At 46.2% G+C, this 16,025-nt stretch overlaps 1 protein-coding gene across 2 annotated transcripts in view; it reads right to left on the bottom strand.

Annotated features, from left to right (window-relative positions):
* Positions 1-2,138: 2,138 nt before the first annotated feature.
* Positions 2,139-16,025, bottom strand: part of THOC2 (THO complex subunit 2) — a 900,323-nt gene continuing 886,436 nt past the window's right edge. For both annotated transcript variants that reach the window (XM_069211944.1, XM_069211952.1), the window contains exons 38-39: positions 15,849-15,893; positions 2,139-2,955 (exon numbers count right to left, since the gene is read on the bottom strand). In XM_069211944.1, coding sequence (XP_069068045.1) covers positions 15,866-15,893 — 28 coding nt within the window. In that variant the 3' untranslated portion in view covers positions 2,139-2,955; positions 15,849-15,865. The remainder of the gene's footprint in view (positions 2,956-15,848; positions 15,894-16,025) is intronic.

Below are 16,025 nucleotides of genomic sequence, written 5' to 3'. Positions count from 1 at the left end.
CAGAGGCTCTAAGCTTCAAGCAAATGAATAAAATACGTCCAGGGCAAAGTGCACAAAGGCCTAAAGCCTGAAGCTAATGCGCAAAGGATACGTAAAACTAACCACACTACAAGGCATCCTGCAGATCAAACAGTACCATCCAGTCTCCTGAATTCAGGGAACCCTTCTCTATGGCCCCTTTGTCCATGAGGATTTGAACCTCTCCTTGAAGAATGGCATGTGGTCCTCTGGAAGGTGCAGGAGTAATGTCCAGAGGGGTGGAGAGGAAAGGAAGAATGCATTCATTTTGGATGCTGTAGAGCACCAATTGGTCTGAGGTGATGCTTTGCTTCTCGTGAGGTAAAAGATGATCTGACCTGCTACCAGACGAATGTACACTATTAGGGGCTAACTAAAGCAGTTTTGCAGCAGCTGCAGGAAGGAGGGACCAGGGATTGAGTAGTTTGTTCCCTCTGGTGGCATGAATGCTTGTTGCCGATCCCCATCCTCTGCTTCAAAAGGACTGTGAGGTCTGCTGTTCCTGAGGCAATGTTTGATATGGCCTCTGCTGGAGCCCTCTGCTACAGCCCTGAAAAGAGCAAAATTGTTGGGGGAACTGTTGCATAAGTGGTGCCAGTCTGAGAGAGTGTGCTATTGCCTTGCTCTCTTTGAAATGCTTCAGGGCTGAGTTCACCCTGTCTCCGAATTCTCCAAATGGCATGTCCGTTCAGGAATTGTATGTAGCTTGACAAATCTAAGTGTGGCACCAAATCACCATACTGGTGATGACTGCCCTATCCAACTAGTTGGTAATGTCAGTAGGCAGCTGGATTTCAAAGAACATATATTTGGCAATAGTGGCCATGCGTTTCGACCTTTGGAACGTGCTATGGTTTCTGTGGGAGGGTAACTGGATTTATCTTGAGAATGGAATGCATAGAGGTGATAACCGTGTTATTTGTCACTGACCCAAGCCATCCATGTCTGTGCCTCAACTGCACAAAGTCACCCCTTGGACGGGACCTGCAATCATGCGTGGGTTCTATATGCCAAAGGCATGCCTCCTGTGAATACAAAATGGACTTTCTATTGTAACAGAGAAGACATCTTTTAGAACCTTATCTTATTGGGGGTGACAAGTTTTTTCACAGAAACTGCAAATATAATTTAGCGCAAAGCTCCATGGGAAAGAAACTCAAGATCCGAGTTGAAGAGCATTGAGAAAAGAAAAATGGAACTAATATCAGGATGCCAGGTGCCATATACAACCATGATGCCACACTCAGAAAAGTGCTGGATTAGAGTCAAAGCCATGGCTCAGTCTACTGGCATAGGAGCACTACTTCACCTTTTCCGGATTCAGTCTGGTACCTGGAGAAGATTCAAGAGGTGAGAATTCTCCAGGCAAGAATCCAGTCCATTAGAAAGTATATTTAAACGGTCTGTAATAATTTAAAGTTTCAATAAAAGACTGTTAAATGATGGAACAATCAAAGATAAAGACTCAATCCAATGCTCTATCATACAAAGGTTTTCCCTTGTGCTTACATATGTCACAGTGATTTACATGCCACTTTATTTTTGCTACAAGACTCAATATATCCTGAAATCAACAAATGTAAAAAAGTAATTTGTATCCAAATGCAAACGTTCATACATTTCCATTACTAAAAAACAACCTACTAGAAACGCAGTAAATACTCCCCTAAGTCTATTTTCTTAACTGCCATACACACAATTATTCACAAATTTTGCGACGATTCATGTTTAAATTTAAATTAAAAAGTATATTACATAAATAGTATTGGAGATTTTAACAATTTTAAGTGACTGCAAAACATCACAGTATTATTCAAAAGTGCACATGTAAGATGTTCTATATTTTCCTGGTGTTTGTGGATGAACTATGAACTTAGATTTACTGGCCCTACACACACTGTATTTAAATAAGTACTTGACTTTCGCTCAAAGCTATCTATCATTTTTTTAAAAACATTCTAAATGCAGGCAGAACGATGGTTAAATCACTAAGATTGGAAACACACTCTTTATGATGGGAAATATGTGCAGTGTGTGTGCATGTTTCTTTATGCATTTAGAATCTTACATCAATAAATATTCGCAGTGCACAATGACGAAATCACACAATTTACGATCCATTGAGAAAACTGTTGTTTATTTAGAAAAAAAGATTACACTGGTAGAAGTCAGCAGATAAAAATGTCTTTTAAAAAAATTCACTTTTAAACTATTTAGATTAAAGTTCGGTGATACAAAGCTCCTGCAGCTGTATAATTGAACCCTAATTTAATTCCATTTTGTGAACATTTTCTCCATTTCTTTAAAAAACATTATGACAAACAAGGTAAGTGGTTGGAGACGTTTTAGCGTTGAAATAGAACGTTCTTTCAAACAGGTCTTTTAATGTTGTAGACATAATATACAAATAATTTCTAGGCATTTTATGAAGACAATGCTCCCAAGTGTGTATCGCTGATATTAAAATAGCCAAGTAATAAATAAAACATGACTTTAAATGAGGTAAATTTAAAAAAAAAGAAAAAAAAAATCTAAATAAAAAAAAAAAATCAAATTTTATTCTGGATAACAACAAGAATGCAATTCGGTTTTCAAAGTAGTGCGAAATTCCAGGTAATAACCAGGTAACCAAAAGTGGAACGCTGTACATACATTATAGCCTAATTTGCACTCTGGCAACTTTCTGCTTGCAGCACATTGTGCTAAACATTATGAATCGGTAATACTTTCAGTCATGAACTGAAAATAAATGTCTAGGTAAGCAACTAGTTAAAATACAGAAATGCACAACTGAACATTACATTTTTCGTAACAAAGAAAATAATGTTGAGAAATTAATAATTTAAGGGGGTTAACAGATGGTTCCTCTTCATTCGCAATTCCCTGTGCAATCTATCTGCATGTACAAAGACATCTGGGTTTTATTCAAATCTTCACCTACAAAGACAGAAAAGATTGTAACAGCTTAGTATAATCACAATTTAGAAAGTCTACGTCATTAAACTGGTTTTGGACCAATTTATCTAGAAAAAAAAAAACAGCTAACGTTCAATCGGAGAACAAAGATAAAAACCTCTTTTCTAAAAATTTGTCAACTCAACGGAGACATGAAAGAACCACACAAGAACTTTATTATGGGAACACAAATACTAAAATACTGTATAGGCAATTCTCTATTAGCAGGTGAGTAAACACACTATTATTTACACATTAAAAGCTAGGAGTTGGCATAGAAAGCAATAGAAAACAGTGAAATAGCAATATGGGGGGGGGGGGACGCACCGAACCATATACTAAGAAAAATGGAACGCAAGAGTCAGTACCCCACCCAAGGAAGTGGAATCTGTAGAGGGGAGCTGGGGGAACTAGCAACCCTGAAAGCTAAGTACCAGGGTGCCCCCTCAGTGACCAGGAGAGAAAAGTTAAGTACCTATTTTTTTCCCAAACCCACAGGTAATCTTTGGAAATGGACTGTGCAAAATCCAAGCAAGACTGCAGAAAACAGAAGGAGGATCCTGACAGAGGAGGAACTGCAAAGGAAGGGGACTAAGCCCAGTTTAAGTTGGAGTGTCCGGCTGTGGCAGGAGCCACTACCTACCCTTCTGAAGATGCAGGACCAGGTCGATGGTGGAGTCCAGAAGTCAGCTATGCAGCACAGGAGCAGGAAAAGAGTTCCAGAAGTGATGCGTTGATGCATCACTACTGGAAGTAGTTTAGCGGGAGAGAGCACAATCACTGGTTAGCAGGATCCCAGTGAACACAGTCAAAAACACACTGACACCATGCAAAAAGTAGGGGTAACCATTCCAAAAAGAGAGTACTTTCCTACATTGCAGCTCTCAATCACATGTGAAAAATAACTTTTGTAAAACAAAGGAAAAAGTGGAAGGGAAGTTGAGAGATACGCAGTCAGCTATGTAGAAAATTGGTGTCAAATAAGCATGCCAGGCACACATACTGCCAGAAGAGTCAGCACATTATCTGACAGGCTGGAATCTTCTGTATCACAGCCACCATCATCCTCGAGCCACCCTGCATTGGGAGTACAGCAAGAGACATCTCAAGTGGGCAACCAATATCCTTTGGACGAGCACACTCCAGCATCAGCTCCCAGTAGGCCATGAACTGTTCCAGCTAGTACGGAATATCTCTGAGCCAGTCAGCAGCGCGCACCACCCTGTGCCATCTCCAGCACATGGCCACACGACATACCATGCATCTTCTAGGAGGCCCACGCTGTGCAAGGATTCTGGGGTGCGATAACGCATGGGATGTACTCAAAGTGCATTAATCGAAATCTATATTTGGGAGAAAGAGCACACAACTGCGCATATCAGTATCGCCACTTGTTATCCGACAACGGAGGATCAAGGTCGCCATACAAAGGGCCATGGCCCCAAGGTACACAGATTAGTGCTGTACCATGCATTCTTGCGTACAACCTTGTGACCAGGTGGTGTGGATAGGGGTAGGTCAGTATCTTCTCCAGCACTGGGAAGGTGGGCAGAACATCCGGAAAGGAGCAATGCATTGGTTTAACAGAATTTTGGAACTGATAGCACATGAAGGTGTCTTTAAGAGTTATGCCAGGGCCGTGTAGGGCCTGCTGCGCCGTTATAAATGAGCCACCTGGACAAACTGAGCCCACTGAAGTCAGTCCCAAAGACCGTAATCTGGCCTGAGTGCCAGCATCCAACATGACAGGATAGCCAGGGTGGTCAAGCAACAGCACCGATGGGAGCATACAGGTGTTCCAGCCAGACACTCCTCAGAAGCTCCCGCCAAGTCCACAGGGTACAAGCTACAGTGTATCTGTGCACGCAGATGCCAGGGGGGGTTTTAGAGGGGGGGATGGGGATGGATGAGCAGAAAGAGTGCCATCTGAAAAGGACAAGGCCGGATATGATTGTGCACCGGCACCGTGTGGGCCTGAAACAGCGTGAGGAAAAGGCAATAGTGCACAAATTGTGCTGGAGTGCAGTAATAGTACAGGTCCATATCCAGGGCCCTAAGCTCCCCTTATTCGAATGGAAGAGTATTTCACAGGTGATTCAGGGCTGCTTACCTGCCCAAGCAAGGGACACTAAGGCAGATCGAAGCCAGCGAGGGAAAAGACAGCCGGATCGTTAAGTTAATTAAAAGGTAAAAACATCTGGGGAGGACCCTCATTTTAGCAATGGCGAGCATGCCAGTCAGGGAGAGCACAAGTATGCACCAGTTCTCCACATGTTCCTCCAGCCACATAACCAGCTGCCCACAGTTATCTCTCCTCAAAGCAGCAACATCTCTATTCAGCCACACCCGAGATATTTCACCAGACCATCTGCCCACACTTTAGGGTTTCTAGTATCCTGACTTGGACCGATTGATGCAAATCCAAGAAAGACCTCGAAATTGTGTAAAATCTCATCAGTGGGTCCAGGTTAGTTTAGGGATCTTTAACATAAAAAGTGACATCATCCTCATACATCAAAAAGAATGCGCAGGGCTGAAATCCTAGTACCTGATGCGTGTGGTGCTGGAGCAGGTGGGCTATAAGTGGCTCCATAGCAGTGGTGAATAAAATGGGGGACAGGGAGCGCACCTGACGGGTTCTGCTCTTCACCTCGAAAAGGGCCGTAACCCTATCACTGATCCACAAGCGAGCCCCTAGTCTGCTGTACAGCAGTCTACTCAAGCCAATGAAGCAGCGACTGACACCAAGACGTGTCAGCAGTGCAAAAAAAAATGGCCACTAAAGAGAATTAAATGTCTTGATGGCATCAGGGAAAACATTGCAGCACTCAAACTTGGCTCAATAGTGTGGAGCGGGGCAAAGAAACTGTGCAGGTTGCAGGAGGCAGACTCCCCTGGCACAAAACTGGACTGGTCCAGCCTCACAATACTCGGCAGGAGCGGCAATAAGTGGGAAGCTATGAGCTTGGATAAGATCTTGTTGTCTGTGTTAATCATGGATAGGGGGTGGTATGACATAATTGAGGGTCATTACCTGGCTTGTGAATAATCACTATAAAAGCTCTGCACAATGTTGCGCGCACATATTCTTCATAAAAGTGACGCTGGGCCATCAAGGCCCAGTACTCTGTCCACAGGCATGTCCAAAATTACCTGCACCAGCTCTTCCCCTGAAAAGGGCTCATCCCAATATTTACTATGACGTCTTCCAGATACAGGAGCTGTATGGAATCAAAGTAGTCTATTATGTCATGAGTGGGTTTATCCTGCACAGTTCAGTAGAGCGCAGACAAAAATTGTATAATTATGTGCTGAATAACTTCATCCCCCACACTTATCCCTTGCAGTGTCTTTCTGCAGTTCAGTGATATAATCACTCGCCCACGGTTTATGGAGCATGTGTGCTAGAGTCCTACCTGCTCCATCTCCCTCTCTGTTGCAGCAGGCGTATGCTCTTATCTAGATAGTTAGCTCTTCTTTGCACCGCTTCCTCATACTCCACTAGCTTGCTTCTAATGGTTGCAAGCACCATGGTGGCACCTTCCCTTTAGTATTGGAGTTCTAGTGCTCTAATCTCCCTCTCCAGATACACAAGCTCATCTCGCAGCGAATGAAGCACCCCAGCCTGTTTAGCAATGCAAGCTCATTGTGCTCAAAGTAATCTGCAATTGCAGCCCTAATTTACTCTCTAAATACTTGATCTCGTACCTAGCCCGACAGCAGACTCCAGGTGAACGCCTGTGAGGGGGCCACAAGGAACTCGTGTACCAATAGAACTGGGCATGATCAGACAGAGTCCACGGTAAGCGTGTAATGTCTCTAGTCCATGCATCTACATCAATAGTGGCTAACTAGAAATCAATGCGTAACCACGTGGGATGCACTGCAGCAATACAAGTTCCCTCAGTATCTGCCAGGTGTCTAGAGCGCCAATGTTTTATACTGTAAGACCAAAGTCAGTCAAGAGTAAGCGCAGTTGGGTTCTTGCTTTCGGATGCAGGTGCTTAGAGTCGCTGGACCTCTCCACCACAGGGTCAAGTATAACATAGTTGCCACCCCCACAATGCCACACCAGGGCCCTGGGAGCCAGCTATCGGCCACACCACTGTAAAAAAAAAATGCGGACAGTATTCAGCTCATAAACAGCAATGAGCCTAATTGGTTGGCTATTCAAGACCCCAGCTATGATGACATATCTCCCTTGTTGGTCACAGACAGCATGCTTCAATCGCCATGCCACTCCCTTACAAATGGGAATGTCCACACAGCAAGCATAGTTGAAGTATGCCACATGGCGCTCTAACACCCAACCCGCCCCCAGCCGGACTCTCAGTGATGTGTTGTCCTTGTAAAAAGCAAATGTCCACCAAATGCCACTGTAGTTATGCTAGCATCTGTTGCGCTTAATGACAGTCATTAAGCCTTCGGATATTCCAGGTAATTACCTTAACTGACTGCATGTGGAGTAAACAAGTCAAACATACATCTAAATCGCTCAGGCCTCAATAGCCATGCTGCAGCGCACAGTAATCCAGAGGTAAAGAGGGGAAAGGGAAGGGCATAAAGCAGTCAACAAGCCGCAACCAGCATTGTCCCAGAAACACACAACCTACTTTGGACCCCTCTTCCCCCAATCTGGCCGAACAGTATCTACACACCCAGTGTAAAACTCCCAACAGAACAGTTTAGTAAATGTTCAGGGTCTGATCCTGCATCTGGGGCAGGTACGTCCGGGGGAATCACAAGTGGTGAGGATCTCCGGCATAGGCCCCAAGATGGTGGTGCGGCCATGCGTTTAGGGCCCTCTCCTGGCCTAAACAGCACCGTTCTCTTGTCTTTTCAGGGCGAAATCCGATTTAAGAATGTAGCAGGGCACCTGCAAAGCGGCCCCAGAGTCAGTTCATTCAGATACCCTTATTTTTCCAGGCTAAATTTTGGATAAAACACATCGGCCGGCACAGCCTCACAGAGTGGTGGCCATCTTGCAGCCAGGCTCTATAGCGACTACCTCTTTGGTCTTTTTGTGCACTCATGACAGTTTTTTTTAACATTTTTTTTTTAAAGTACATTCAGGGCTATATATTGGTGCAAACCCCACATCAGTATCTCACTTTAGCCAGATGACATAAATATAAAAACGTGAGGCTATTTTTGTATACTTGGTTTCATTTTATAAATGGAAAAACGTAATTTCTAACTCCTGGAACACTGACCAAAAAAACGCTGCCCTGAATGCCTGGAGTCCAGAAATGTCAAAATGTGTGGGTTTTCCTAAGGAATATAGTTGGCAGAGTAAATTATGTAATATTAGCGAAGATTACAACATTGCGGCAAAATTACAGTTAACATATTAAACTCAGGACTATACATACATTTTGAAAAATGTCTAATTCTGTACAAAATAAGGAATCTATTGGTACAAGCCAGACCTTCTATGACCTGACCGGCTAGCCAGAAGAACACACTGAATATGATGATTTGCACATTTTTACAAATTTATATCCCAAAACATGGGCATAATCACTGCTTATGTGGAGCTGTTCATTTGATAATATATTAAACTCAGGAATATAAGGACATGCAAATAAAAAATCTCTAATTCAGTACAAACTAAGGAATCTATAAATAACAAGTTCCTTACCTTTGGTAATGCCTTATCTGGTAGAGACAATATCTTGTTGCAGATTCCAGACTTTAGAATTTCTCCAGGCTTCAGTCTGGATCCGGAGATTTTCCTCAAGCTTCGATCGCCAGGACCGTTAGGTGGTGTCCATCATCTCAAAGTCAGTCAGTGTCCGTGCCAGGTCCTATATTGGCGCCACCCAGGCACACTTCTCTCTGTTTCTTTTCACAGCTTTCCACATCAGAAGAACAGAGCCAGGAACAACACTGACCACTGGTGCGTCAAAGCTAGGTTCCTGAAAGGGAGTCCCTAGAAATCAGTTTGCATAGTGGGAAAGATGGGTGGGACGGTAAGGAATCTGTAACTAGATATTGCCTCTACCAGATAAGGCCATTACAAAAGATAAGTAATTTGTCCATCTGATAGAGACATCTAATTGCAGATTCCTTACCTCTGAATAGATACCCAAGCAATACCACCCCAGAGGTGGGACTCCAAGCTAAGATCATAATAGAAAGTCCTGCAGGACCAAACGGGCAAAAGTGCCATTCCTAAGGATCTGACTATACAGGCAGTAGTGTTTGGTAAATGTGTGCAGGGACACCCACAAGTGCTAACACAGTGGTCAAAGCTTTAGCCTGGGTAGAATAGGCACGCAAGCCTTCAGGGGGTTGCTACTTTGCCCGTGCGTAGCATATTTTAAGGCAGAGTATTACCCATCTGGAGTTGGTTTTCTTCTACAATGTCCAACCTTTCTTCGCACCCAAATAACCAACAAAGGGTTGATCTTCTACTCAGAACTGTTTGGTACGATCAAGGCAGAACGGCAATGTTCTTTATGGGTCCAGGCAGTGGAGTTGGCCCTCGTCCTTAGAAGGATGCGGGGTTGCATGAAAAGTAGGCAAGGTAATGGATTGGCCTACATGGAAGGGTGTAACCACTTTTGGCAGAAAGGAGGCCCCAGTACAAAGCACCACTTTGTCAGGGTAGATGGAAAGGCAGGGTAGCTCAGATGACAATGCCTGCCGCTCACTCACCCTGCCTGCAGATAGAATGGCCACAAGGAAGACTGTTTTTAAAGTGAGAAGCTTGAGAGGACAATTGTGCAGAGGCTCAAAAAGAAAAGTCCCACTAGGGAATAATGAACGGGGATGAAGGAAACATATGAGTAAGGAAACTACTTACAGCTGGAGACTTAAACAAAGAAGGTTGATCAGGCAACCACAAAAAGCAGAAATGCAGACAGACAAACTTTGAGAGTGCCCATAGCAGAACCCTGCTGGGCCAGAGAAAGAATAAACAACAAAACCGCCAAAACAGGGGCTAAAATGGGATCAACAGATTTGCCTGTGCACCATGCCACAAATTTCTTCCAAGGACAGGCATATACCATTTTGGCGGAGGGGTGCCTGGCCGCCAAGATTACATTACAGACTTCCGGCAGAAGGCCAAAAGCTGTCAACTGTCGCCACTCAATTTCCACGCAAGGAAGAGTAGACTGGACAGGTTCGGGTGGAGAACCCTCCCCTGCTGCTGCTACAGAAGATCCTCCAGAAGGAGCAGTCTGATTGAAGGATTGATGGACAGGCTCAATAGTGTGGGAAACCAGATTCTCCATATCTAGTCTGGAGACACAAGGATTACTTGGGCCCAGGCATTCTTGAGAACTCTGGGCAGAAGTGGTAGAGACGAAAAGTGTGTCTGAGCGGTTGCTGCCTTGGAAACTCCATGCACAATACTGCTGATATTGCGCATTCTCTGCAGAGGTGCACAGATCTAACCAAGACTCTCCCCACTGCTGAAAGAGACCTTGTTCCACCTATAGATGGAGACCTAATTGACTAAGCATTGCCCACTGAGTTTGTCTGCTCTGGCGTTCAGAGAGCCCGCCAGATGTTAAACCACCAGGAAAAAGTCCTTTTTCAGCCACGTCCAGAGACGGAGAGCCTCTTGCCAAAAGGGTCCATGTCCCTACCCTGCTAACGTACTGCCACACAGCGGTGGTTTTGGCCATGAACACCTGTCCTACCTTCCCTTTGAGAGGGGGAGGAAACTGGTGGCTAAGGCTGCAGTTGAGGACCTAGCTCTGGTGGAATGAGCTCTAAGGATCTCCGGAAGCTCCCAAATCCTAAAAATTCCCAAAGGGATTGTAACAAAATATGAAAAAGATGATGACATCGCCAAATGGTTCAAAGCTTTTGAGAGGGCTTGTGCAACCAGAAAAGCCAGAAGATCTCACTGGGAAGCTCTCCTTTGGGAAATGTTCACTGAAACGTGTAGGGATAGACTCCTCACACTCTCTGGCAAAGATGCAGAATCCTATGACTTCATGAAAGCTACCCTGATTGAGGGCTTTGGATTCTCAACTGAGGAGTATTGAATTAGGTTCAGGGGGGCTTACAAAACCTCGAGCCAGACCTGGGTTGATTTTGTAGACTACTCAGTGAAAACACTGGATTATTGGGTAACTGGAAATTAAGTGCATGACTGACAGGCTTTATAATTTGTTTATGAAAGAACACATTTTAAGTAACTGCTTCAATGAAAAGTTGCATCAATATCTGGTAGACCTAGGTCCAATTTCTCCCCAAGAATTGGGAAAGAAGGCAGACCACTGGGTCAAGACTAGGGTAACCAAAACTTCCACTGGGGTGACCAAAAGAAAGGGGTTACAAAGCTTCCAAGGAGAAATAGAGAAAAAGAGTCCTCTGTAGGCCACCAAAAACCAATCCAGGTGGGTGGGCTCCAAGGCACAACCCAAAACTAAGGTGGGTACCAGGGTAAGAACTGGGACGCCACTAAGGCATGGAGCCACAACTGTAGATAGACAGGGCACCACACCAAGGACACTTCTTGTCCCAAAAACAAACGCCCTAGCAAAATCCCAGGGGTGACCAGTGTAGCCATTGGGGATGACTTCTCAGATGAGGAGGTCCTCATAGCCTTCAACTGGAGAAAGGGCCCAACAGGTAAGTTGGAGATTCCAGAGGGAAGTAGACACTTCCACTACCTACTGGTTAATGAAATCCCAGCCACTGCCCTGAGAGACACTTGTGCCAGTCACACTATTGTGCATGACAGGCTGGTGCTCTCAAACCAGTACATCCCAGGATGAGACTGCCAGAGTAAGGGTTAGTCCAGACAAGGTCACTAGTAGGCCTGTGGCTTTAGTGCCCCTAGAAGTGGGTGGGACGTTTAGCTGGAGAAGGGTGGTAGTCCGTGCAGACCTCCCCCTTGTTTGTCTCCTCGGAAATGACCACCCTGAGGTTTGTCAGAGCCCAAGAGAGGAACTGGTCCAGTGCCAGTCCTCTCCCAAGGATTCTGGAGGTACTACCCCTGCAGTAACTGGAAGTAGGCCCCAGAAGAAAAATAAAATAAAATAGTTCAGGAAAGGTGGACAACCTTTAGCCAAGGTTCCGGCCAGCCAAGGAGGTTCTGCTCCAGTAGGGGAGAACTCCAAAAGTGGCACTGGTGCAGTCCAACCTGACCCACAAGAAGTCCGGACTAGTCAGGCAACTGTTAAGCATGAGTGGGCAGCTCCTCAACTAACTGAAGAAAGGGTGGAAGGAGGGTGTTTACTACAAGCCTCTGCTGGGTGTTATCCTTTATGGCTGAACTGTCTTGGGCATGGTGGTCTGACCCCATGCCAAATAGTAAGTTAGGCCCCCTGACCTTCATCTTTGGGTTACTCCAGCTATGGGTAACCTCTGTGGGTAAGCCAGGGGTGACCCTGGCTAAGAGATTAGCAGAGGTGGATACCTCTAACCCCAAAATAGAGAGAATGGATGAAGACACTAAAAACACAATCAAGAAGCAATTCAGACTAGGTCCTATCACTGTGGAAGTAGGTCCGTTCCCCAGAGGGAATGACCTCAACAGGAGGATGTGTAAGGAAGAGTAGGCCCTGCAACAAATCAGCCTGTTTTCCCTACTCTTCCTCGCCTGACAGTCTAGGAAAACTCCCCCAGCTTTGGCGGAGTCGCCTGGGGTGGGATGGGGGGCTTGTATAGGAAAATGGCTCCTTGTTGCAGTTACCCCCACACTTTTTGCCTGATATTGATGCTGACTTGAGTAAAGTGTGCTGGAATTCTGCTAACCAGGCCCCAGCACCAGTGTTCTTTCACTTAAAAATGTACCATTGGTACCACAATTGGCATAGCCTTGGCACACAGATAAGTCCCTTGTAAATGGTAGCCCTGGTACCAGGGAAGGTCTCTAAGGGCTGCAGCATGTATTATGCCACCTTGGGGGACCCTCACTCAGCACATGCACACTGCCTCACAGCTTGTGTGGCTTGTGGGGAGAAAATGACTAAGTCGACATGGCACTCCCTTGAGGGTGCCATGCCCACAACCCACTGCCTGTGGCATAGGTAAGTCACCCCTGTAGCAGGCCTTACAGCCCTAAGGGAGGGTGCACTATACCACAAGTAAGGGCATAGCTGAATGAGCACTATGCCCCAGCAGCATCTAAGCCAATTCTTAGACATTGTAAGTGCAGGGTAGCCATAAAGAGTATATGGTTTGCGAGTTTGTCAAACACAAACTCCACAGTTCCTTAATGGCTACACTGAATACTGGGAAGTTTGGTATCAAACTTCTCAGTACAATAAATCCATACTGATGCCAGTGTGGGATGTATTGAGAAATGCACACAGAGGGCATCTTAGAGATGCCCCCTCCATACCAGCCCAACTACTAGTGCCAGACTGACCAGTTTCTGCCATCCTACCACATGCAGACGGGTTTCTGGTCACATGGGGTGAGTGCCTTTGTGCACTCTGTGAAAAGGAACAAAGCCTGTGCTGGGTGGAGGTGCTTCACACCTCCCCCCGCAGGGATTCTAACACCTGGTGTTGAGCCTCAAAAGGCTCAAGCCTGGTGTTACAATGCCCCAGGTCACTCCAGCTAGTGGAGATACCCCCCCCCCCCCAGACACAGCCCCCACTTTTGGCAGCAAATCCAGAGGAGCTATTGAGACAAACAAGGAGGAGTCACCCTCCATCCAGGACAGCCCCTAAGGTGTCCTGAGCTGAGATGACCCCTGCTTTAGAAAATCCTCCATCTTGCTTTGGAGGATTTCCCCCAATAGGATTAGGGATGTGCCCCTCTCCCCACAGGGATGAGGCACAAGGAGGGTGTAGCCACACTCCGGGACAGTAGCCATTGGCTACTGCCTTCCAGCCCTAAACACACTCCTAAACTGAGTATTTAGGGGCGACCCTGAACCCAGGAAAACAAATTTCTGATGACCTGAAACAAGAAGGACTGCTGACCTGGAAGCCCCGCAGAGACGACGGAGACGACAACAACGGACTTGGCACAGCCCTACTGGCCTGTCTCCAGACTCAAAGAACCTGCAACAGTGACGCATCCAGCGGGACCAGCGACCTCTGCCGACTCAGAGGACTGCCCTGCAACCCAAAGGACCAAGAAACTCCAGTGGACAGCAGCTCTGTCCAAGCAACAAAGCAGAAACCAACATTAGAGGGACTCCAGCCTCACTCCGGAAGCATGTTTCCTCAACACTCTGCACCCAACGCCCCTGGCTCGTGTCCAGAAGCACCAACACTGCAGAGAGGAACCCCAGGCAACTTCAACGATGTGGACACCCTGAGACGACCTCCCTGCACCACCACAGTGACACCTGCAGAGAGAATCCAGAGGCTCCCCCTGACTGCAAATGCTTGGTGACAAAAAAAAAACTGACGCCTGGAAGAAGCACTGCACCGAAGCCCCCAGGCCAGAGAGAAACCAACTATCGGTGCAGGAGTGACCAGGGTGCAGCCCTCACTGTTGCCCAGTCGGTGGCTGGCCCGAGAAGCCCCCCTGCATCACCAGAGTTAACGCCTGGATCTCTCCATTGATTTCTATCTAAAGCCCAACACCTATTATGCACACTGCACCTGACTGCCCCTGTGCTACTGAGGGTGTATTTTGTGTGCCTGCTTGTGACACCCCACCAACTCCCAGTGCTCTACAAACCCCCCCCCCCCCCCCTGGTCTGCTCCCAGAGGACGCAGGTACTTATCTGCTAGCAGACTGGAATCGGTCACCCCTCCCATTCATCCCCGAAGCGTAGCACACAAGTAAAGGGCTCTGAATCTGAACAAGGAGGCAAAGCTCCTACCGGCATCGGACAATGCTCATCTGGCTCAGTGACAGAGTCTGCGATTATAATGAGATGACGCCGCACATGGGCGCAAAACGGCACCAGGAACGTCTGAGAAGGTCGAGGTGGCACAACTGGTGCCAATCTGGATCCAGGACTGGATCCTTGATAGCACCAAGGCCAAAGTCTCAAGTATGAAACAGAAAGGGCCCCCCCTCTGATTCCGCAAGGCCCGAAGGCGCTCCCAGTGGGGTCGAGCTGCTCAAAAATTATGTGCATGGCCTCGCAGAACTCAGAGTTGGACAGGAGTCACTCCCGGAAATTCAGGGAAGTGCGGTGTTGCAGGCATAGGTTCAGCAGAAAGAGGGTGAGAGCTTCGATGCTCCCTTGTCTCGTCGGACAAGGTGAAGCTGAAGAGTGCGTCGACTTCTTGGATTTTTTCTTGTGCTTCAAGCTACCCGGTTGACCTAAGGATTTGGAGTGGGATGACGATAACTCTGGACTCTGCGACCGGTCCTGGGACCTTCCTCTCGACCAGGAACTCGAGTTGAGCGGAGTCGAGATCCGGGCTGCCATCAGCTTCAGGGAATGCTCCTTCAAAGCCTTTGGATTCATAGCTCAGCACTCTGAGCACAACTTTGAGTTGTGGTTGCACTCCAGACATCAATGACACCCGAGGTATGGATTAGTCACAAAAACCCAAAAAATACTTGATAAAAAAGTAAAAACTAAAAACAGTAAAAAATTGATTGAGGGGTAGCTCTCTTCTGGTGACAGAAAAGAACTAATGTCAGCGTGCCTGGGTAGCGCCTATATAGGACCCGTGGCGTCATAAGTGACGGACAACACCAATGATCGACGCGGAGCCTATCAACAACCACCTACCTGTATGCAGAGGTAAAGCGCACGAAAATCTTCCGGATCCAGTGTGATGCCTGGGGAGAAGGAATCAGCAGCAAGAAGTCTCTATCAGATAGAGAGATTTAGTCTCATTGTATTCTCTTTAAATTCAATAAGGATACTATAAAGCTCTCCAGAACACAAAACAAATATACACCTTTTATTGTGTATTCTTTCCTTCAGCAGAACAGCACTTTTTCATAAAAGGATGATTGTGTGACTATTTTCTGAAAAGTCTTACCTTGATTGTCAGACTCATTATCTGTGCTTATCTGAGGATTTATGGGTAAATAAATGTTAAGGAAAAAATGAAGAAGCCTATTACCGAAAATCCCTGTATTATACCATCAGTCACTAAGGCCACCATTTTATATGAATTTCAAAAGACACAAATACGACCCTTTGAAAGCAACAAATG

The sequence above is a fragment of the Pleurodeles waltl genome, chromosome 2_1, assembly GCF_031143425.1.
Source record: "Pleurodeles waltl isolate 20211129_DDA chromosome 2_1, aPleWal1.hap1.20221129, whole genome shotgun sequence".
Classification (NCBI taxonomy): domain Eukaryota; kingdom Metazoa; phylum Chordata; class Amphibia; order Caudata; family Salamandridae; genus Pleurodeles; species Pleurodeles waltl.
Note: the sequence above shows the minus strand (reverse complement) of the source record. Positions and strands in the feature narration are given on the sequence as shown.